This window comes from Watersipora subatra, chromosome 1 (genome assembly GCF_963576615.1).
Source record: "Watersipora subatra chromosome 1, tzWatSuba1.1, whole genome shotgun sequence".
NCBI classification, from domain to species: Eukaryota; Metazoa; Bryozoa; class Gymnolaemata; order Cheilostomatida; family Watersiporidae; genus Watersipora; species Watersipora subatra.
Window position 1 is genome coordinate 18826467 of NC_088708.1, and position 25605 is coordinate 18852071.

Below are 25605 nucleotides of genomic sequence, written 5' to 3' on the forward strand. Positions count from 1 at the left end.
CTTTGTTGCTACATGTAATTTGACATAACTACTAAAGTACCCAAGATACTGGTTTAAAATTTTAGATGCAAAGCTTATACACTATGCATTTCCTGCCCTGAAAATTTGTAAACATAAAGTTGAATATTTCATATGTAAAGTACCAGTAAAAATGTATATTGATCTATTCAAAAAATATTGCAAAATTATCAATGTTGCCCTATGCTATGGGCTAACATGTCAGATAACTAAGTGTACAAACTGATTTCAAATGCATACACACTGGTAAATGGTACACTGATCGCAGTCTGCCATGAATATAAATGTTGGGTCTTAGGTGTCATGCAAACAGCATCAGAAAATAGGTTTATGTTCACTTTGTTGCTTTGTTCACTTTGCCTAGTCCAGGCCATAGTTTTAAGTAGGAAACCATTGAGAGTGGAGCAACTACCAGCACTGGAAATGATTCGAAGGTAAATTTTACTCCAATTGTTTTCAAGTGTGGTTGTGAGAGGTACCTAGATATGAAGAGCAAGAAATCTTGCGGATTTTTTTGAGATATGCATACAAATAATAGTTTTTTCCAAAAAATTTTCTTAGAGTTCATTGCTGGCACTAATATTTGAAAAGTTGCTTCGCACAAAGAGGTGTCAACCCCGGAGTAGACGAAGTGTTGCCCATTTCATGAAGATTTTCATCACCATGGCAGGTGGACATAGGCTAGTAAATGAGTATGGTGATGGCTGTGCTATATTTAGAAGTGTAGCTAAACCTAACGAAAAGATTTTTACTTTATGATGGTTGCATAAGAATGCAATTATTTACTGATTACTTTGCAGGACAAGAGGAGTAAAAAATTTTGCTGTGCATTTGGTTGTTCTAATACTCCAGCAAAAGACAGTTAACTCTGTTTCCACACCTTTCCATCGGAAGAAAAACACCTAGACTTACGCAACATATAGTTAATAGTTATAACTTTTATAATATATAACTTTTTATAATAATATTAGCATATGATATTTATTTAGCAGGCTATGTGGTACGGAACTTAAAACTCAACTGCAATGACTGCACCAGCTTTATAGCCTCCTGTCCAGATTTATGCACCAGGGATGATGCGATACTAATCAGTGTAAAAATAGAGGTGGTCTGTTTACACCTCATCCTGTCATCACAAAGATATGTCCAGGCTCAGAACAGATCATACGGCAGTGTGTCGATTTACAAGGAATCACTGCAGACATACACAAGCTGGTAGTCACAAAGACTCTTTTATTGGTTTTACAAAGCAATTTGCATCAGGAATTTCCATGCTCAAGTCACAGCGCAGCGTTATTTAAAACTATCACATCCAGATATGTCAGAATTAGAATTTACCATGAGGCTACAAAGGTAGCAGCTAACAAAAGTAATCTTAGATCAAAGCTCAGCCGACTGGTCGTCCTTAGTCATGTGTAGCTTGTCACAATGTCTAGAAAATTGCACCATTTGTAATTTGTTTTCTACGATTTTTCTGATACTGTTTGCATAACACCTAAGACCCAACATTTATGTTCATGGCAGACTGCGATCAGTGTGCCATTTACCGGTGTGTATGCATTTGAAATCAGTTTGTACACCTAGCTATGTGACATGTTAGCCCATAGCATAGGGCAACATTGATAATTTTGCAATACTTTTTGAATAGATCAATATACATTTTTACTCGCACTTTACATATGAAATATTCAACTTTATGTTTACAAATTTTCAGGGCAGGAAATGCATAGTGTATAAGCTTTGCATCTAAAATTTTAAACCAATATCTTGTGTACTTTAGTAGTTATGTCAAATTACATGTAGCAACAAAGCTGTCTCTGCCATTCTTTCAATGTAAACAATGATGACTCGCTTGCCTGACCAGCTGCGAGTGAACAAAGCGTTGACGTTACGTCGTGAAGAATGTGGCTATTTATGTCGGACACCGTGGCTTCGCATTGCCCAGTCTAGTATAGTTAATAGGTCTATGGCTGGAAGAGATCATCATGTGTAATAATCACCATCATCTGCATTGTCGTGATTTGATCTCTTGTGCTGTCTCTCCAGTTCAGGTAGCTTTGCTTATTTTATTATGTCGTTCCTTTCTATCTTTGCTGATATCTTCTGCATGTTCAAATTGCATTCCTATAGATTTTAGGTCATTTTTGATGGTCATATTTCAGATGAACGAAGGGCTACCCTTGGATTTGTTTCAGGTTGTAGTATGTGTAATAAGTATCAGCACAATTATTCCACAATGCAGCAAGGAGGTCAAGTGGTGCAGTAGTAGTGCGCTTAGCTTGGAATCCAAATATCCGAGTTTGATTCTAGTGCGAGGGAATTTTTTGCTAACGCTCATAGCGTGGCTATGGACAGACAGACGGATGGACCCGGGTTTTAATATAAACAACATTTTAGGTCTGACATGGTCTCAATATCTAGTTGGTCCTAAGGAAATTTAGAGCAAGCTATTGTACAGTAAGTTTGGGGAGTCCTTCATATACTTAACCTTCCTTGAATCATCTAGTAGCTTTAGCAGCGCAATATAGAAGATATTTTTTATCTAGACCTGTTTTTGAAGTACATGGATTTGATCTTCACATGTTAAGATGTCTATTCATTCTTTCATAGATAATCTCGTATTTTCATTATTTCAACATATTTACTATAGGTTTTAAGTGTCTTTATTGGTTTTCTAACGGGCTATATGTAGGTTATCAGGATGATATAACTATAACAGGCAGATAAATGTAAAATATGATTGTTAAACAAATGGGCATTCAATTAGTAACTAGAACAATGTTTCACCGGGATTGTAACATAGGCACAGGGCGTATTATAAAAAAAACATATTTATAATGTGGCTAGAGGAACAAGAAAAAGACTAGCTCATTATATACATTCTATATTTCTTATACACAAGAGAAAATGCAAATGTTAAAATAATATCTTGTAAAATTGCATTTACTGAAAAACCTGTATTTGAACTTCGCCTTTATTTGAACGTCACCTCTATTTGACTGCCACTATAGAAAGGCTGAAAAATAGAGCCCCACCCTTTAATTGAATGTCACCTTTATTTGACCACACTTTGACATTCTTTGATCATTACAAACACATAATAGCGAGCGATCTGTAGAAAAGTGTCCTCAAAATTTACACTAATAATGACTCGGTTACATCAATAGCAGTTAATTTTTCATTGTTTCTGTTCTTATCAAAATCTGTTTTCTAACTGCAAAGCTTAATAGTTTTTTCGGTAAAACTTTGAAAGTAACACCATAGGAATAATTAGTAACTGTATCAGGCTGATAGTAGTTTTTCTTGCTTAAAGTGGTTTTGATACTTTGACGCATACGAAAAAATGGTTAGCAATTACGATGGTATTTCGTACTTCTGTTTTGAGGCTCAAACTTCTGCTTAGCACGCATGTGCAAGCTTACGTGTGGTTTCTCTTTACTTGCGCAAAAAGTGTATTCTAAATGGCAACACGTAAAAGTTTTGTGCGGCTAAAAAAATAGCTTGGGAGCTAATATCTACTAGTTCAGCAGTGCAGATAAAGAGTTGAGGTCAGAAGACACTGTTGAAGGTATTGAACAGCCCGAAGATGATGAAATGGTTCCAAACAAAGGTAATAATCAGAATGCAACTAGCCGAGCAAACGGTGCAAATATTTTTGTTTCAAAAATTTAATTTTGGTTTTTGCATGTATTATAAATATGAGTTTGTTTATGTCACTTATGCCAACGCGTTTATTAACTCAAAAATTATTTACTGTCTGGAGTCATGGAAAAATGCTCCATTTTGTTATTTAAAAAAAGTACTAGTATCACAAAGACGTTTAATGCGCATAATACCGTACAGGATGAATTTATTCGCAGGAGTTATATTTCGCGAAAATTGTCTTTTCATGCATATTCGCGGATGAATTTATTCGCGGCTGAAAACTGCCACTCTCTAGGAAAAGTTAACTCTATTACGTCTACCAATAGTGTTAACCTTACGCATGCGTGGCTACGCGCATTGCGCGTTTTGTTTTCTATTTAGCTTACAACTACGGGTGGATCGTGCTAAGCTATAAATTCTTTGCTGCGTTCAGAGGTTTTCACGAATATTCATAGATTTGGAGGCCTTTGATGAACCAACAATTTGTGGTAAGTAATGAGTTTTTCACATTTACTAAATTAGTTGAATTTTACTTTGGTTCTTCGGTAAAACGCAATATTTATTTTTTCCATCCCTACCGCTTCATTATTTGTTGTAGTGTGAAAGAGAAATTTTTCATCATACACGGAAGAACAATGATTGCAAGGGTGGTAGATGTCATTCTTAGAAGTTCACCAATCATTCAGGGAGGTTTTGAAATTGAGGTAGAAGTGGCCGCAGCTGCTAACGAGGAGAATATATGTTTTAAAAAAGGAACAAAAACGCCTTTACGAGCACAAATCTTTGGCCAACCGGCAGAACTTTACAATAGTGAGCCACGAGGAGGGTTCTGATGATAACTTCTTTACCAGTCATGTAGTAGCGAGAGAATCGCCTTTAACATCTACCCAAGACAGTGACAGAGCTGCTATTACCAAAATAACTAGTCAGAGAGCACCATTACACGCTAGTATTCACTTATCAAGAGTACCAGTTTAATTTTATTGCTAGATAACCGCCATAATGACTAAACTGTTTATATTTACTCCATTCATCGTTTGTAAAATTTTATTTGTATTTGAAATATTTTATTTGTACACTCAAGTTTATAATAAATTATAATATATCTATACATGAAATAAAATATATAATTTAATCATGTTTGCTGCAGCGATATCAAGGAGTTGTTGTCGATGAAGGGGTCTAAGTTGACTGGTTGCTTCTCTACCAATATTCCTGCTTTGATGAATATTACTACTTGTCTCTAGTTTTCGTAATCGGAGTAGGCTGTTTCAATCTCAATCTGCAGTAAACATAAAAAAGAAAAAAATATTAACATGTGTCAAGGAAGTACAAAAACAATAGCTGAAGTATTTAATAAAAGCGATCAGTTTTTAAACAAAATAATTAACTAATGCAGTTAATTGTGGAAAAACGTATCTGCACTGCAAATCAATTACATACCATAATGTCCAGATCAGAATCATGATCGTCCTCAACTTTGATTGATGGAGTTGATTTCAATGTAAAAAGACTAGGAGAGCTTTTTTTGCGATGATGAAGCCATGCCGAACAACTTGTAAAAACCTTGAATAATTTTGTAAAGTTTGCTGCAATGGCAATAAAACTCGATGCCCGGCAATGATTTTAAAGAAGTTTTGGAACTCGGCTACGTTTAGTTCTTCTGCCTAGTGGCTACTTTCGCTATGATGCCATTCTGCATATCTTGTGACAACCTTGAATAATTTTGTAAATAAATGTGATGCATTGGCAATGGTGTTAGCTCAAAGCCCAGGCAATGATTTTAAAAATGTTTTGAAACTCAACTACGTTTAGTATTTATATTAAAAACTAACCTAGCGACTAGTTTTCAATTTGATGCAGTAGTTATTCTCCCTTGTGATTAAAAATAGAACTAATTATTCACGGAATTTAATAATTCGCGGAATCGACTGTTCGCGAAATCGCGAATTTTTAGAACCAACGAATATTTTCATCCTGTACGGTATTTAATAAACCACCACTAACTTCATCTCGATCCTTGTTGGTTCAGCTGTCTGTGTTGTCTGTTGATAAACTTTATCAGTATAAAATTCTTTTGATTGATCAATCAAAATTTTATTCAAGTGATGTCGAAACAAAGAAAGATTCACACTATAACACCAGATTTTTAGAAACCAATCTACCTTTACCATATTATGGCATATTATTTGATAGCATCATTGCAGTTATTTAAAGTCGGGTTACGATGGATTGATACCACAACTCCTTTTCTATATTACATAAAAAACCAGTTTTAGCTACAAATTGTAGCAGAAATATCAATGACTGCAATGAGCTTTCATGCAACATTGTTAAATTTATATATACTAGAAATTCCACTGTCATACAGCCCACGACCAAAGTGATATTGGAAAAAGAAAGGGTACTGATGGTTGAGAAATGCAATATTAGCAGTCAAATAGGATAATTGCAATGGTAACTGTAATGTACTGGGTGTGGGTGTTATTATATACAACAAATAGCAATAATGAAAGGAAAAGATTATATTTTTTATATCTCTACTCCTGCAAAAAGAGAAATGCAATATCAGCCAATATTAGAAGTAAAATGCACTGATGTAGATTTTTAGAAAATCTGTACTACGTAGCCATTGTTCTGTAGTCATCCAAACCTACAATTAATTATTGTAATAATTTCATTAGAACCGTTAGAAAAAATATCATCGTCTTCCCCTTTACTTACGCTGTGTTAGATTTTTAGAAAATCTGTACTACGTAGTCATTGTTCTGTATTCATCCAAACTTATAATTAATTATTGTAATAATCTCATAAGAACTGTTAAAAATATCGTCATTTCCTTTACTTATACTTCGTTGGACATCAGTTAGAATACGAAAGTACTCAAATGTGTCGGCAAATGAAAAAATTGAAATCGGCAAGAATGAAACGATTTCTGTACTCCTATGTTAATTGCCGAAACCTTCGGTAATTCGACAATGCTATAGACTGGTGAAAAGTGCACGTTTTTTTCGTGAAATGCGCAAGACTATATCGTTCTATTCTCTGTCCCTCGGCATTTCAATTTCCAGTCTTAACTTTTATTAAACCAAGCTTTTCAAGCGTTTTGTGACGATTTTCGTCCTGATAAATCTGTCTATTTATGTATAATCCGATCAGATGGGTTAGTTTTAGGAATTTGCGGTAACCTTTCAAAGGCTTGGTAACATATTTAAATAGGTTTATATGCGTTTTGTATCATTATTATACTTAAACGACTTTACTGAAAAATAGTTAAATTTGTTGATAGGATTTCGTTGCAAGGGTTTGGTGACGGCCGTTAACGGATAATTTTTCGGGAGTTGTGTGCACATGTGCATTTATCATAAATCTCCCAATCAATCGCTTCACTCTTGTTTGGTCGTGGGATAAATCTCATTGTTGGTTTTTTTGTCTTTTTGTGCACCCTATGTCGTTATAGCGATTAAAATATAGCAATGAAAAATCAGTATCACAGAGGATTTTATTTCAGAACTTCTCGTTTACAAGGCGATAAGCTAACCCATTATGCTACATGGGATGCAATGGATTCATTGGACAGATTTGAGTCATTGTCTGGGTTAAAATACGTATAGCGACTCTGCATTACGCGCAATGTCACTAAAGCTTGCTCTCATGGCTCTTATTAGTAAGTTTAGCAATACGGATACTAGCTCACTCAAATTAGCCAATGGCAACTAAATTACCTGCTACTGTTTATAAAAGGTTTTTTAACACACGTGCAACGCAGGGCGTTTGGCTAGTATAGTTAAAAATATGCTTTCAAATTTAGAATGAAATAAAAAATTGAAGACTCCAACAGATTGCAATGCCGGCTATAAGATCATAGGTTATTTCAAGCAATATACATGTACGTATATCATCTGGTAGAGCTATTCTCCGCTTCTCAATGCATATTTATTTAGAGATCTACAACAAGTTGGGGGTAAATTAGCAGATTTCTTTCATCCAAAAGGGTTAATGTCGCTCTGCCTGAAGGAGAATGCAAAATATAGGCGACATTAAGCCTGGTTTCCATATGACAGCGCAATGATCATGCGCGGCCCAGTGATCGTGCGCAATGCATTTCTTGGGCCGCGATTCAGTGTTTCCATATCGCGCGTAGGCACCATGCTTGCATTGGACAGGGTGGATAATTTCCTTAGTTTTTCATGGTAGAGACAGATTTCTTCGGAAAAACAGCCCTCCGTTGCGAAATTGCGCTGTCATAAAAAAACCAGGCTTACTCTTTCGTTTGTGAGACCGATTTCTTCGAAAAACAGGCCTCCATTTGAATTGTGGGATAGGTTGAAAAGGTCTAGCGGTGTATTGTGGGATACATCATCGCGCGCACCCATCGCAAGGATTCATTCTGTCGGATGCTTGCGATCAGCGTACGCACGTCGCGCGATCGTCATGTGTTGACGTTTCCATATCACAGCTGGCCTACGCACGACGTTGTGCGCCTTGTTGCACGCCTTGCGCTGTCATATGGAAACCAGGCTTTAGCTTCACCCGCAAAAGGGTTAAATTTATCTTTCCAAATTCTGAAGAGCTATTTGAAAAATACAACGCCACTCTTTATTTGACCATCACCTCTAATAAAGCACCACTATAGGGTTATGGTTGAAAAATAGAGTGTCATGACGTTCAAATAAAGGTTTTAAGTTAGTTTTGGGTGTTTCTCAGCTTGCATTGCATCATTAGGAGGTGCGTGAAATGCTGTTTGTGAATACAGGAGCTTTGTATTCATCGTTTCTACTACTTAACCAATGTCTTGGCAGTGTAGCCGGTTTTTAGAGAGATAAAGAGAAACTTAACAGTTTTACTACAACTCCTTCAGCAATATTAGCCTGTGTATCATTTAGTACAAAAGTTGTGACTTACAGGCAGAATCTAGGGATAACTTTGAATATCATGTAACATAAATATCAGATCACTTTTGTGACTTGCTTGTGTGCTCAGTAAACTCAAAATGAGTTTAAGTATCATAATATCCCAAAACCATATAAGCACACAATATATCTTAATCTGGTCAGGTTTCAGCTAGAGATGGATGGATAACTCCTGGTTTCGACAGTTCTCTTCCAAAAAGGGTTTGTTATGGAGTGTCTAGCACTTTTGCTGCTTCCTATCCTATAAGGCTTCTCTAAAGGCATCATTGCTTGTGGTTCCCTGGATCACTCTAGTCTCTTCTGTTCTCAGGCCCTTTGCTCATCACCCTGGAATTCTTAATGTTCTTTTTTCTGTACTGACGTTCCAACTGTCAAAGCCCTTTTTCTTTTTGCTCGACATACTGAACTTGGTGTGCTTTTACAGACAGCTAGAGGGAGTGGCTGTTTCTTGCACTTGACTACAGCAAATTCTTTCGACGTGAGTTTCCTTGGTTAGGATGTCTAAAACCATACTGGTGATGGGTTCAAGATTGGATCTACTTGTCTATTTCTCTTCTGCTTCTTTTCAACTTTTTTGTTGATCTTTGCGAGCATATTTCATTGTCATGTACCATTAATCTGAACTTGCATTGTGACTAACCAGAAATCATTGTCACATGGTCAAAAATTCTCTCTAATTTATTAAACTCAACAGTACTTTAATGCAAACAGCTGCTTACAACTTTTGCTCTCACACCAAGTAGCTTTCCCATCCTTCACAGGAAGGTATCAAGGCTGACTACAATACCAAGTGCGTCCATTGTGAAGCAAATATGTAGATCCTTCAAATGCTAAGTGCTTATGTGAAAACTCAAACTTAATTGGGTTGTGATTTGGCAGTTAGCAGAATTTCTATTCTCACTGTAACAATGCAGCTTGTTGGCTCTGTTTTAGCTTTGAAATTTAATAGTTGTTGGTTGAATACCTGAAGTTTTATTCATCAGCAAAACACGGCATGTTCATGTCTGTAACGCAAGATTTAGTACGATTGCCCCTTTTTTATGCCTTTCAAGCATAAATAGCATGTTAAATATTTTGATTGAAGGGTAGCATTGATCAATCTCGGATAGCAATCTACAATTACAGAACGTTACAAAATTACAACATTACAAAATGTTCTTAGCTGTTCTTTCACGTGTTCATTTTGGAATAGTTCCCGGCTCTTGAAAGAGAGTCAACCCATTTCAACCTATTCAACTTTTGTCCTGAGTAGCAATGTTTGAACTGATCGCATGTAAACAGAAAGGCGAAAAACTCCTTGTTTATATATACATATATACATCTAAACTGTTGTAAAAAACCCACATGCAAATATATACATGGTTTTCTGAAAGCAGTTTTTAATATTTGAGCCTCTGAAGCTCAAATATTTGAGCTTCAGAGAGTAGATTAACAAGCCCTTAAAAAAAATTTCAAACTCAGCCGCTCAAAAACGTGTGATCGCTTTGGATTTTACTATTACATTTTTTCTATGTCACTATCTGATAACAGAACGTAGAATAAACTTGCTAAATCTACATGTAGTCGTCAGGGTGTCTGATAAATGTTTATTATTTGGTCAAGGCTAGCGTCATACAAATAAACAGCCTGCATTGAAGTGATGTTTATTCATAATTTGTTTCAATTTTTGCTTATTCCGAAAAAGGTTTATACTTTCAAATGAACTGTGACCTGCATATAAATTGCGTAATGCAAAGCTTAGCAACTTATATGAAAGCTTACAGATGATCTCGATGATGAGCTAGATGATGAGTTTTATAGAAACAAGTTCACCCTTTAGGAAAGCTCCTTGATATGATTTGCTAGCAAACAAACAGCTTTTTTGTTAGGAGCAAGCAGCTCATAGCTTCAGCTTGTTCCGTACACACCTATCATAACTCGAGTTCCTTATAAAATTAGCGTATACATGCACACTACTGAACTACAAGCTTAATGCGTTCCCGGACCACGCTCATATGTCAATTCTCTCGGATCTGAAATCAATTTTTATTTATAAAATAACTAAATACAAATAGTTCATTCCACCTTCTGAAAAACGGAATACTACAATGAAAAAACATGATTTTAATTGTTCTATCATTCTATTTATTGTTCCACCTACTCTCACAAAGTTATAAATACCTATCTGGTAGTTATAATCTGCAATAAAATGTAACACTATTTTGTACAGTACTGTGTAGAGTTTTCACCTTCGAGGCAGATGGAAGCAGGAAGCAGCTAACAGCCGTGTAAGAGAGACTGACAATACGTTCAGTATGCTACACTTTTGTGACACTATGTAACATAACATAAGCATTTAACTTAAATGACTTTAGCCTACTACTTTTAGCTACACACTTGAAAATAAGTTTTAATCTTATGTTACACTAAACTTAATTCTTAGAGATGTTTGCATTTTCAGTTTTTCTCATGGCTTCGATCTTTTTGCCTCACATTTTTACTCGCTTTTGCCTTCACTTCTAGCCGGTCTTTTTAGAAATTTTTCAAACTAATCCGACGAAAAAGGCTCAGTGATTCCGTTGTTGTAAGCAATAATAACCAGAAAAATCCCATTTTGTTCATGATGATATGAGCACAAGTCTGATGAATGCCAGACCGATCAAGGTAAAAACTGATAAAGACGTTTCTTTTCAGAAGAAAGAAAAGTGGATTTCAAAGAGATCATGGCTAGAGAAATGAGTTATTTTACAGGAAAAGTTTTCATTCTACTAGGAAATGAGATGGTCTTTATATATGAACAACATAATCATTATCTTACACAGTGATTCATACTCTCAAGTTGTCATTCCTACAGGTCTGCAGCCGCAGATACTGGGTTTGCTAAACACTTCACACTGGGCAATAGTGCGCATAAGACAATATGCTTGGTGGCCAAGTCTAATCACAGACAATGAAGTTTTGGCAAAAACCTGCTAACCTTGCAGACTACTCGCAATGTTTCCTACTGAGACAGGTAGAGTGGCCCATACCCAAAAAGCCATGCGAGAGACTTCATCTGGATTTTGCAGAACCATTCTAAGGACTAATGTGACTCGTATGGTTAACTGAAAGTTTTAAATTCACATACATGTACATTGATATCCTAGAACAGGGGCTCAAAACAGCACCACTGTTGGTGTTCTGAAACAAATGTTCACCACGGAGGTTTTGCCAAAAACAGGAATCAAAGTTAACGAACCACAGTTCACAGTTAGAGAATTTGAAGACATGTGGAGAACATGAGATCAAGCATTTGACTTCAACCCCTTTCTATCCACAGTCTAATGGAGAAGCGCAGAGGTCCATTCAATCACTCAAAAAGTTTAAAAAGAGGAAAAGCAGCTAGATCTGCTCTGAAAGCAGCACTGCAGAACTTCCTTAAAACATACAGATGTTTGCCGCGCCCAGCTCTAGACTGGAAATAGTCTGCTGAAGTGCTGCATCGCCTACCTTCAAGTGTGTTGCTCTTTTCCTACATCCAATTAACCTAAGAGACCCCAGACGTAGGTCGATGTTCAGCAAAAAACTCTCAACCTACAGCATAAACACATTGTTATTTGTTAGGAGCTATGCATTTAGACCGAGATGGATAAATGAAAACATGGTTGGGCAGATTGAAAAAGTATTCAAAAGAGTACGAACAGATGAAGGAATGTGAAATAAACACCTCAACCTACTTAATTCGAGGCCTCAGCCTGAACAATCAGAGATTAGTCCAAAACCAACTACCCCGTTAAGTCCTTGACCAGAATCATATTATCCAAAAAGAAACCAATGAAGACCAGACTACAGTATTATGATGGCTCAAAAAACTGACGTCTGTAGCTGCTCAATTAAAATGAAAAAGTGATTTGTATGCAAATTACGTAATGAACTGCTTAACAAGCTACATGTACATAAAATTTTATAAATAGATGAGCTTGGTGATGGGCTATCCCGTGAGCTTTATAGAAACGAGTTCAAGAGTTCTCAGCTGGACTACTTCACGAGATCTGATACAGTTAAGATACGTAACGGAAGCTTTTTGATATGATTTACTATATAAATAGCTCAGTTTTGTTAAAAGGCAGTTCATATCTTCAGTTTGTTCTGTAGGCCTACACACATTTTGTAAGTGGAGTTTTTTTTTAGAAAAAAGCATAAATGCAACAACATCTTCATTGTTATTACGCCTACAAAGTTTACACATACACAAAGACATAACACACTGGAAATTACAAGTTGTGAGCTTTGTCGGTGCGTGGCTCCAAATATGTGGTCAATATTATTCCAGTCAATCACGATGGTATATTACAGGGAAGAAAGCTATTTTCACAGAGATATTTGCATCGAGAATGTTTACATTGCTAAGAACAAATTCCTGGATGGAGAGGCCAAACTTATGCTAACAGAAAATACAAGATCAGTGTTTCAGGAGGACTACTTTGATTCAATGAAATCCAACAGTAAACGTATGGTATGAAGATATCACGGGTGAAATTATTGTTATACTTGTAAATTTTACATTGCATTATCAACGGTGATGGAAGCATTCATGAGTGAATTGGCTGGACATGTATGTAAGCACTGGCATGAAAGGTGTGCAATGCAAATTGGAATGTTTGGCTGCGTAAAAAAATTCTTTTTCAGATTGACCTATGTAAGTCGAAAACAGGATTATATTGTATTTACTATATTAAAATGAAAGCTAAATATCTCAAATGTGGAGTTATATTTATTTGTTATATTTATATTTATTACCAGTTATCGGGATTTATCAGGCACTTGACTTTTATGTTTGGTAGTCTATCACCATTTGTTAGATGATGAAAACAGTTGGAAGGCAGAATATTATTAGTAAATAGTACATTCGACAAATGTATTCATGATTTTATCTCAAATACACGTGAAATTGTCAAATCTCATAACTGGCTACTTTGACGAATACTGTGCATACAACAGTCTATTTTGCCATAAAATATTGCTGCACACACCATCTACACAATGTAAATGAGCCGATATTCGTAACACAAATTGAGTCGACAAAAGGCTAATAATACATTAGAAGATTAGTAACATTATAGCTATTGCGCCAGCAAAAATCGACATAAATTAGATCTATGCAATTATTTTAACACCATTTAAAAGATCATTACTTTTGAAAAAATACTGCTCATGGAAAAAGTGGATCCTGAAAGATTGGCCGTATTATGCCACAAAGTAGTCGTAATGTCACAGAACAATAAATATGGCAGAAATTTTGTGGGCACACTTGGCTGAGTCATCTCTTGTTGGAACTGCCCTTGACACATCATTTGCCTGACCGCTACCAATGTTCACAGAATTAGAAGATTGAAAAATATCTATCTTGTGAAGTGTGATGGACCAGCTAACACTTATCACGACTTCACATTATACAATACTCGATCCTTTAGAATATCAATCCAAATTGTGTCATGGACACGAACCCAGAGTACCGCATGGGACATGTAACATGTAACACCAGTTTGGTAGAGTTGCCCTCTCATTAACATGCATTCAAGTGGAAAACTTGCACTTAGATCAGAGATAGTAATTTTTTATCTACACAATGATAGCAAAAATGATTGGTTTACAATAAGTCATGTGACCTGGAACAATTTTAAATCAGCTCCCTTCAAATTTGAAGCGACTTGCCAAGCACACCAGAGCTATCAAACTTGAAACATCATAGTAGGTAGTGAAATAATGTTATAGTGTAAACTAGGGTAATAATATAGAAATGCAAAATCCGTTTTTGCATTATAAAATGTAGGTATAAATTTATGTACATGTATATTGAAGTGAAATACTGAATATCCTACTTTACTTTTACAGTCTGTGTACTGTGGGGTTAATAGTTTGGGTAATGTGAGTTCCGGTGGCGGAAAAAAAATGCAGTTTGGACAAACCAGTCGATGTGATGACTTGCGACTTTGCGAATGCTGCACTCAACCTATCATTACGCACAAAGTCTGTACTAATGCTAAAACTAAGGAAGTTAAGATAACTCCCTCATAGTAGTCTGCACACAATTCTTTACGACTATCGTCTGTAACAAAATATGTTATTTTATCCTGTTTTAAATCTGTTCACAGCGGCCATACTTTATGCACCCTGACATCGACATGACGTATCCGAGCTACGATAAGAAGTATGACTGGTACTCTTTTGGCATCTGTAAGTCTTACATTTGCAGTTGTTTATGATATATAACATGATAAACCATGATATATAACATATATAACGAATAACAGATATCAGCCTTCACCTAGTTGTTGCATACTAGTAAATAACAGATATCAGCCTTCACCTAGTTGTTGATACATACTAGTAAATAACAGATATCAGTCTTCACCTAGTTGTTGATACATACTAGTAAATAACAGATATCAGTCTTCACTTAGTTGTTATTACATACTAGTAAATAACAGATATCAGCCTTCACCTAGTTGTTATTACATACTAGTAAATAACAGATATCAGCCTTCACCTAGTTGTTATTACATACTAGTAAATAACAGATATCAGTCTTCACTTAGTTGTTATTACATACTAGTAAATAACAGATATCAGCCTTCACCTAGTTGTTATTACATACTAGTAAATAACAGATATCAGCCTTCACCTAGTTGTTATTACATACTAGTAAATAACAGATATCAGCCTTCACCTAGTTGTTATTACATACTAGTAAATAACAGATATCAGCCTTCACCTAGTTGTTATTACATATTAGTAAATAACAGATATCAGTCTTCATCTAGTTGTTATTACATACTAGTAAATAACAGATATCAGCCTTCACCTAGTTGTTATTACATACTAGTAAATAACAGATATCAGTCTTCATCTAGTTGTTATTACATACTAGTAAATAACAGATATCAGCCTTCATCTAGTTGTTATTACATACTAGTAAATAACAGATATCAGCCTTCACCTAGTTGTTATTACATACTAGTAAATAACAGATATGAGCCTTCACCTAGTTGTTATTACATACTAGTAAATAACAGATATCAGCCTTCACCTAGTTGTTATTACATACTAGTAAATAACAGATATCAGCCTTCACCTAGTTGTTATTACATACTAGTAAATAACTGATATCAGCCTTCACCTAGTTGTTATTACATACTAGTAAATAACAGATATCAGTCTTCACCTAGTTGTTATTACATACTAGTAAATAATAGATATCAGCCTTCACCTAGTTGTTATTACATACTAGTAAATAACAGATATCAGCCTTCATCTAGTTGTTATTACATACTAGTAAATAACAGATATCAGCCTTCACCTAGTTGTTATTACATACTAGTAAATAACAGATATCAGCCTTCACCTAGTTGTTATTACATACTAGTAAATAACTGATATCAGCCTTCACCTAGTTGTTATTACATACTAGTAAATAACAGATATCAGTCTTCACCTAGTTGTTATTACATACTAGTAAATAATAGATATCAGCCTTCACCTAGTTGTTATTACATACTAGTAAATAACAGATATCAGCCTTCATCTAGTTGTTATTACATACTAGTAAATAACAGATATCAGCCTTCACCTAGTTGTTATTACATACTAGGAAATAACAGATATCAGTCTTCACCTAGTTGTTATTACATACTAGTAAATAATAGATATCAGCCTTCACCTAGTTGTTATTACATACTAGTAAATAACAGATATCAGCCTTCACCTAGTTGTTATTACATACTAGTAAATAACAGATATCAGTCTTCACCTAGTTGTTATTACATACTAGTAAATAACAGATATCAGCCTTCACCTAGTTGTTATTACATACTAGTAAATAACAGATATCAGCCTTCACCTAGTTGTTATTACATACTAGTAAATAACAGATATCAGTCTTCATCTAGTTGTTATTACATACTAGTAAATAACAGATATCAGTCTTCATCTAGTTGTTATTACATATTAGTAAATAACAGATATCAGCCTTCACCTAGTTGTTATTACATACTAGTAAATAACAGATATCAGCCTTCACCTAGTTGTTATTACATACTAGTAAATAACTGATATCAGCCTTCACCTAGTTGTTGTTACATACTAGTAAATAACAGATATCAGCCTTCACCTAGTTGTTATTACATACCAGTAAATAACAGATATCAGTCTTCATCTAGTTATTATTACATACTAGTAAATAACAGATATCAGCCTTCACCTAGTTGTTATTACATACTAGTAAATAACAGATATCAGTCTTCACCTAGTTGTTGTTACATACTAGTAAATAACAGATATCAGCCTTCACCTAGTTGTTATTACATACCAGTAAATAACTGATATCAGCCTTCACCTAGTTGTTGTTACATACTAGTAAATAACTGATATCAGTCTTCACCTAGTTGTTATTACATACTAGTAAATAACTGATATCAGTCTTCACCTAGTTGTTATTACATACTAGTAAATAACTGATATCAGTCTTCACCTAGTTGTTGTTAAGGAAATAACAACCAGTAAATAACAGACCTATTTGTTAATAAGGAGCAGGTCCTTTCACTCCTGGCGGGGCTGATAGCCCCTCGGGGGAACCGCCGGCACCCAGGTTCAATCCCCCCACTGCTGGGGCGGGAGTCTCGTGAGGGTTCCCGGCAGGCCCTCGGGGTATGCGACGTTGCCCATGGCCGATCCCACTCTATCGAGAGCGAGAGCCCTATCCAGGCAACTGGTCGGTACCCACGCGGCTAACGGCACTTGTTCCCTTGCCAGCTCTTTCCAAAAGGGGTCCCCGTCCCTCTCTTCAATGCTTGCGCATTGCCGGCAGTCCTAGCAGGTTTTCCTGCTCAATATATCCGCATTCCCATGGCGAGTCCCTGACCGGTGCTCCAGGATGTAGCAGAACTCCGCCAAGATCTCAAGCCACCGGACTACATGGTGTGAAGGTTCCCTCCTCCTGCATAGCCACCAGAGTGACGCGTGGTCCGTCCGTAGGAGGAACTTTTGGCCATACAGATATGGCCGAAAGTGTTTGACTGCCTTCACTACCGCAAGTAGCTCCCGTCAAGTGACGCAGTAATTGCGCTCTGAGGAGGTGAGGGTCTTGTTGTAGTAGGTATTGACTCTCTCACAGGCTACCTGTACTTGGGACAACACGGCTCCCACTCTACATCCGCTGGCATCGTTGTCCAGGATGTACTGCCTCCGAGGATCCGGATAGCCCAAGATCGGGGCGGTGCTGATGCTCTCCTTCAGTGTATTGGAAGCAGCCTGTTCTCCTTCCGCCCATTTCCAGGGCTCTCCCTTCGCAGTCAGTCGGTGCAAAAGGTGTGCTATAGTGGCGAACTCCGGGATATATTGTCGGTAGTAGCCGACCGTCCCGAGGAATCCTTGAAGTTCCCTCACTCTGCGCAGACTCGGCCACTTTGCTACTGCCTCCACCTTGTCGGGGTCTGTAGAGACTCCGCCCTGGCCTACTATGTGACCCAGGTAGCGGACCTGGGGTTGCAATAGCTCGCACTTGGAGGGCTTCAGCTTTAGTCTGGCCTTCTGGAAGAATCTGGAGTTTTTGGAAGACCTTCTCCAGCCGATGTAGATGCGTATTGAAATCCGGGGCGATGACGATAATATTATCCAGATATAGCAGCAGCATTCTCCAGCGAAGGCCATGTAGAACGCATTCCATGAGTCTTTGGAAGGTGGCGGGGGTGGACGCCAGTCTAAAAGGCAACACCTTCCACAGCCCAGACTTTGTCGAGAAAGCTGACTTCTCCTGCGCCTCTGCATCCAGGGGTACCTGCCAATACCCGCTTACCAGGTCGAGCGTGCTGAAATAGCGACTGCAGGACAGGATGTCCAGGCTGTCGTCGATCCTGGGTAGCGGGTAAGCATCCTGCTCCTTGATGGCGTTGAGACGCCAGTAGTCAATGCAGAAGCGCCACTTCCCATCCTTCTTCCGGACCAACACCACGGGGAGCACCAAGCTCCTCCGGCTGGCTCGATGAGTCCTCGTTTGAGCAGATCCTAATCCTGCCTCTCAGCCTCTGCCTCCTTCTCCAGTCCGAGTCTGTGAGGGGGCTGTCGGATTGGCCGAGTGCCCTCCTTAAGTGGAATAGAATGTTCCACCTCCGAGGTCCTTCCCACGTCGTCATCACCCGTACTAAACACGGTGGCATACCGACGCAGCAAGGTTGCCAACCTTGACATTTGTCCCATGTTCTCACAGTTCGGCTGGGCCGCCTGGAACAATTCCTCAAGGTGAGCCGGCACTCCATTGATTGAAGTCGGACCGGTGTCACACAGTAAGGGATCGTCCTCTTCGACCTGTGAGGTCTCCACTCCAGTGTACGTGCTGATAGTGGCTCCGGACCGGAAAGTCAACAGCCGCTCCATAGTGTTCAAGCAGCAGGTGATGACTTGTCCTTTGGTTCAGGCTACTGGCTATGGGAGATCCGTCGGGAAATCGCTCGATTAGTCCCATGGAGCAATAGTTCCGTGTGGTGATGCGACAGTGTATCACCATCTCTGTCCGAGCGGGAACCACTACCCCTTTATCACTTGTACTTTGCTCTGTAGCAGCCGTCCATGCCAGTCCGTGCAGACTAGCTGTCTGCCATCCACTCAAACCACCGGTTGCTCAAACTCGAGGGCGCATTGATGGGCCACAAAGAACGGCATTTCGAGAATGGCATCCTCGCTCAGTCGGCTCACTACGAAAACTTCCTCCGTCTTCACATCCCTCAAGCAGATAGTCAGATGAATTATCCTGTAAAAGGGGAGCCGCGTTCCGTCAGCTAATAGTCCGTGGCTGTCACTCTCCTCGAGTCAGCCCCGCACGGCTTCTGGCAATCGATCAAATACTTGTTTATTTATCAGATTGGTGGTACATCCGGTGTCCAGCAGGAACTGGATGGGCTACCCCTCCACTTTTTCTGGGAGGAAATAGCTGGTGGAGTGGAATCGGCGGAGGGCTTGCGCCCTAGTGGTATCCTCCAGGACATCCTCCGTGAGGCCTGGAAGGCTTCCTTTCCATGGTGGGGCGAGGTCAGTACCTCGGGCCATCCTACGTTCGGAGCAAATCTGCTGTTCCCGTGATTACCACTCCTAAGGCGGAGAAGGGGTCAGCCCTGCCGCTTTCAAGGCAGGCTTCCGACTGTCTGGTTCAGTGGGGATGGTTCTCAGTGTCTGGGGCGGAGGGGATTTGGGGGTCACCCTCCTGCGTTTCGGGTTACATCCCTGCCGTGCGCACGGAGAGGCGTAGGCAATATCCGGGACAGGGGGCTGTCCAGACTAATCTCACCCAAGGACTGGTATTAATTCCGTGTCACCACAGGCCCTTCCTGTGCATGAACTTCCCTTGGCCTAGTCTTTGCTAGTTGAGACCAGCCATCAGCCGTCGTCAAGTCCCGCGAAATCCTCTTGTATTTCCGTGTTTGTTTGGCCTTGGCACAGCCAGTAGTCGGAGCTACTGCTGTGGCCGTCCTTCGTTTCCCAAAGCCGGTTTGGTGCGGCGAGAGCAGTTCTTTCGTACATGTCCCGGTTGGCCACATCCCCAGCGAAGAGTAGCTGGCTGGCTCCTTTTCTCAGCTGGGGGCGCACCTGCTCCTGGAGCCGTTCAACTTTGTCCGTGAAGGTTTGGACCAGCCGGACTAGTCGTGCTGTAACATCGGTCTCGGCTGAGTTCACCTGGTCAGAGGTTCCTCCCTCCAGGGCTCGCACCGAAGATCCGGTGGGTCTACGCTCCCCTACTTGAATCTGGAGGTAGTCATTTCCGGCTCGTACAGCGTCCGTCAACGGGGGCGTAGGCACAGCCAACAGATGTATCTGCAGGGCATGGTCCCTTAGCAAGCTGCAGAAGGTCTCCATAGCCATGCTATTTCGGTGACGATTCAGCAGGTCCTCGTACGCAATGCGCACCAACCTCTAAACCTCCATAGCATGCTCCTGCAGCGTCGTCCTTTCCTCTCGCCTAAGGGCGTTGAGCTGGCTCAGCGCCTGCCTGACGGATAGCCCGAACATTGCTCAGAGGGCATTGAAAATGGCCTCCTGGTCCTCGGCCCGCTCACAGTCCTCAGCCCGGTCGCCAAGTGCTTCCCAGAGGTGCAATAGGGTTACTCCTTTTGTCCACTGGTTGTCGTCATCTACCTCTGTGAAGCGAACAATAAAGTATTAAACATCTCCTTTCCCAGTATACTGGGGAGTCCTGAAGCGTGGCACCGATTCCTGAGCTCTCGGCATCAGCAAAACTCGCTCTAGTGCCTTGACTAGTCGGTCGGGTCCCGGGTCAGCGCTCCTGGCTTTCCTATTGGCGATGTCTGGATTCCAGTAGGTTTCTGCTCTCCTTCCAGAGCAGTGCCTCTACTGTGTCCGCGGCTGCTGGCTCCTTTCTGGGTTTCTTCCCGTAGGAAGTTCTTCCAGTAGAAGCACACCGCTTTTTTGCGCAAGTCCTGCCGGATTCCCTAGTAGGTTTCTGCGGAGCAGTGCATCTACCGGGTCCGATTGGTAGGCTTTCCACAGCTCTTTCTGGGTTTCTTCCGAGAGGAAATTCTTTCAGTAGGAGCTTGTTGCCTCCTCAGATAAGTCTTTTTAGTAGATTTCTGCTCCCGGAGCAGTGCATCTACTAAATACAATCCTGTAGGGTTTTCAACAGCTCTCTCTGGGTTTCTTTCAGTAGGAAGTTCTTCCAGTAGGAGCGGTGTTGCCGTTTTTGGAGTTATTGGGATCGTTACCTATCCCACTGCTGTCACCAGTGTAAAGGTCTTTGCGACCTTCACGTTCCTCCACTCGTACAAGACTCGTGCATGAGTACAAAAGATATATTTCTGCTTAGTTCATCAAGGTGTATAAGAAAGAATCGAGTAACAGGCAATGAACAGGCCCAGAACTGCTCTGCTCTTCTACGCAAATGTTCGAGCTTATATAACTAGTAAGCTCCGCCTCCATTCTAATTGGCTAGACCCGGCATGGCTCTGGCTTGACTGAACTCCGACCTCATTAATACGCCGGACTGAACACAGCTTGGCTGGGCTTAATTCAGCCCTATGCTCAGCTCCCAGTGGACCACATTCCACAACAGTATGTAACAACAACTAGGTGGAGGCTGTTATCAGTTATTTACTAGTATGTAACAATGCAGACCAGTAAATAACAGATATTCCGTTTTAGAATAAATATTTTGTTTTCTTGCAATAAAGAGCACTGAGCTACTAGAAATATTGAATGCTCTTTTCTTTTAAACCAGGTATCATTAGTCTACCAAAAACTCACTCTGATTTATAGGTATCATGTACAGGATCGCTACTAGTGCTACCGTGAAAATAAACACTTTGTAGATACTGTACTGATTTACTTGGTTCAGGTTTAAAGTGAATTAATTTGCTTCAGGTATATTTTATCTACAATGTAACATCATTCAGTAATTTTTTAACGTTAAAGTTAGCCGCCGTGTTCACAGTATGTTTGCATGTTTGTACATAACTACTGTGATAGTTCTTAACCTTCTCGTGTTTTTGACGTTAAATTTTTGCGTCGTTTGGATCATAGGTGACGGTAATAGATCAATCTGCATGGTAATGGATTATTTGTTCTAATGTTTAATTACCTTATTTCTTATAGTGTCTTTGTGACCAGCTTTGGATTTTTTAAATTTGTTTATGCTTCGATTACACAAAAGAACACTGGATTCAGAATTATTTGTAGAGCATCGCAGAAACAGGCATGTTTACACACCAGCATTTAATCTTGCAATTGTTTTTTCTTGAAAACTACCTGTTAACTAGTAATATGGAATGGTAAAAATCTGATTTAACGAATGATGTTTTATGGAATTTTTTGTTATCATTAGAATCGACGGCTTTTTCAGTGTTCACAAGCCAGGGTCCCAAGCCAGTGTCGTCACATATGCACTTTTCCCAATTTTTACTATTAATGTTGGCTGCGCCTGTGATACTGTTACAAATTGCACAGCAGTACTAATATTTTTAATGAACATATTCTCATAATGAATATATATAGAAAGGTTTATTCTCCAAATTCCGCGAATCTTCTACAATAAACAGGCAATTACGTTATTAAAAACATTCTATTTAGTGTACGAGAACTGATTAAAGCTACATCATAGCAGCCCTAGTCATATATTGATGGAAAATGATAGACTACTGATATGAAAAGGCCTGATCTTAAGAATTCTGCCTGACTTATATGATACTGAATTAATGTTTGGTGGTGATCCTTGCGCTGGCCGAAACCTTCCTAGTTATTGACATGTTTTACCATTGTGTTCAATAGAGCAAAGAAGACTTGGGTAGCCAGTACTTGTGAATGTTGCTATTTATGCGTTGTTCTTCACAGAACAATTTCTACTCTGAATCGCAACCTCGCAACAATATTGAAGGTACTGCATTTGCTGGTCTGCTTGTTTCTTGTGTAATTCTCAATCTCGTCCGTTTTACAGATATTCTTGAGATTCTTTACATTGCTATGTTTGGGACTAAACAGCGGGAGGCGTGGCAAAAGGATATTGAACGTGATGGCATTCCTGGAGTCATGGAAAAACTTTCAGAACTCAAACAAAGACTTAAAGGCGAAGACTACAATGAACGAGTGACAATGCTCAACTGCTGTCTGGGTATGGATTATTTTTGGTATTTTCTTGTTTTGCTGAGGTTTCTGATAATATTGCTCACATCATAGTCAGTTTCAGAGGTATTGCTTTCCAACCCGATCCATCATTGATGACATTTTTCGTTGGATTTTCTAGCATGATTATATCCATTATGATGCTCACACAAATATCACATACTTATACTATTATATTATAATGATAGTACATATTATATCACATTTTATAAATATTTTATTCTTATTATACTCATAGTAGTATTATATACTTATTATACTCATACTAGCATTATATACTTATTATACTCATACTAGTATTATATACTTATTATATTCATAGTAGTATTATATACTTATTATACTCATACTAGTATTATATACTTATTATACTCATACTAGTATTATATACTTATTATACTCATAGTAGTATTATATACTTATTATACTCATAGTAGTATTATATACTTATTATACTCATACTGGTATTATATACTTATTATACACATATTAGCATTATATACTTATTATACTCATACTAGCATTATATACTTATTATACTCATACTAGTATTATATACTTATTATGCTCATACTAGTATTATATACTTATTATACTTATACTAGTATTATATACTTATTATACTCATACTAGTATTATATACTTATTATACTCATAGTAGTATTATATACTTATTATACTCATAGTAGTATTATATACTTATTATACTCATACTAGTATTATATACTTATTATACTCATACTAGTATTATATACTTATTATACTCATACTAGTATTATATACTTATTATACACATATTAGTATTATATACTTATTATACTCATACTAGTATTATATACTTATTATACACATATTAGCATTATATACTTATTATACTCATACTAGCATTATATACTTATTATACTCATACTAGTATTATATACTTATTATGCTCATACTAGTATTATATACTTATTATACTCATACTAGTATTATATACTTATTATACACATATTAGTATTATATACTTATTATACTCATACTAGTATTATATACTTATTATACACATACTAGTATTATATACTTATTATACTCATACTAGTATTATATACTTATTATACACATACTAGTATTATATACTTATTATACACATATTAGCATTATATACTTATTATACTCATACTAGCATTATATACTTATTATACTCATACTAGTATTATATACTTATTATGCTCATACTAGTATTATATACTTATTATACACATACTAGTATTATATACTTATTATACTCACAGTAGTATTATATACTTATTATACTCATACTAGTATTATATACTTATTATACTCATACTAGTATTATATACTTATTATACTTATACTAGTATTATATACTTATTATACTCATACTAGTATTATATACTTATTATACTCATACTAGTATTATACACTTATTATACTTATACTAGTATTATATACTTATTATACTCATACTAGTATTATATACTTATTATACTCATACTAGTATTATATACTTATTATACTCATACTAGTATTATATACTTATTATACTCATACTAGTATTATATACATATTATACTCATACTAGTATTATATACTTATTATACTCATACTAGTATTATATACTTATTATACTCATACTAGTATTATATACTTATTATACTCATACTAGTATTATATACTTATTATACTCATACTAGTATTATATACTTATTATACACATATTAGTATTATATACTTATTATACTCATACTAGTATTATATACTTATTATACACATATTAGCATTATATACTTATTATACTCATACTAGCATTATATACTTATTATACTCATACTAGTATTATATACTTATTATGCTCATACTAGTATTATATACTTATTATACACATACTAGTATTATATACTTATTATACTCACAGTAGTATTATATACTTATTATACTCATACTAGTATTATATACTTATTATACTCATACTAGTATTATATACTTATTATACTTATACTAGTATTATATACTTATTATACTCATACTAGTATTATATACTTATTATACTCATACTAGTATTATATACTTATTATACTTATACTAGTATTATATACTTATTATACTCATACTAGTATTATATACTTATTATACTCATACTAGTATTATATACTTATTATACTCATACTAGTATTATATACTTATTATACTCATACTAGTATTATATACATATTATACTCATACTAGTATTATATACTTATTATACTCATACTAGTATTATATACTTATTATACTCATACTAGTATTATATAATTATTATACTCATACTAGTATTATATACTTATTATACTCATACTAGCATTATATACTTATTATACTCATACTAGCATTATATACTTATTATACTCATACT

The 25605-nt window shown here is 37.2% G+C and overlaps 1 protein-coding gene across 4 annotated transcripts in view; it reads left to right on the forward strand.

Moving 5' to 3' along the window:
* LOC137401467 (uncharacterized) overlaps window positions 1-25605 on the forward strand; it is a 123966-nt gene that overhangs the window by 37000 nt on the left and 61361 nt on the right. For 3 of the 4 annotated variants that reach the window (XM_068087825.1, XM_068087835.1, XM_068087843.1), the window contains exons 5-7: window positions 12891-13050; window positions 14690-14771; window positions 23026-23199. In XM_068087825.1, coding sequence (XP_067943926.1) covers window positions 12891-13050; window positions 14690-14771; window positions 23026-23199 — 416 coding nt within the window. Of the gene's footprint in view, window positions 1-9010; window positions 9055-12890; window positions 13051-14689; window positions 14772-23025; window positions 23200-25605 lie in introns of those variants that run through there. The other variant, XM_068087851.1, reaches the window with a different exon arrangement.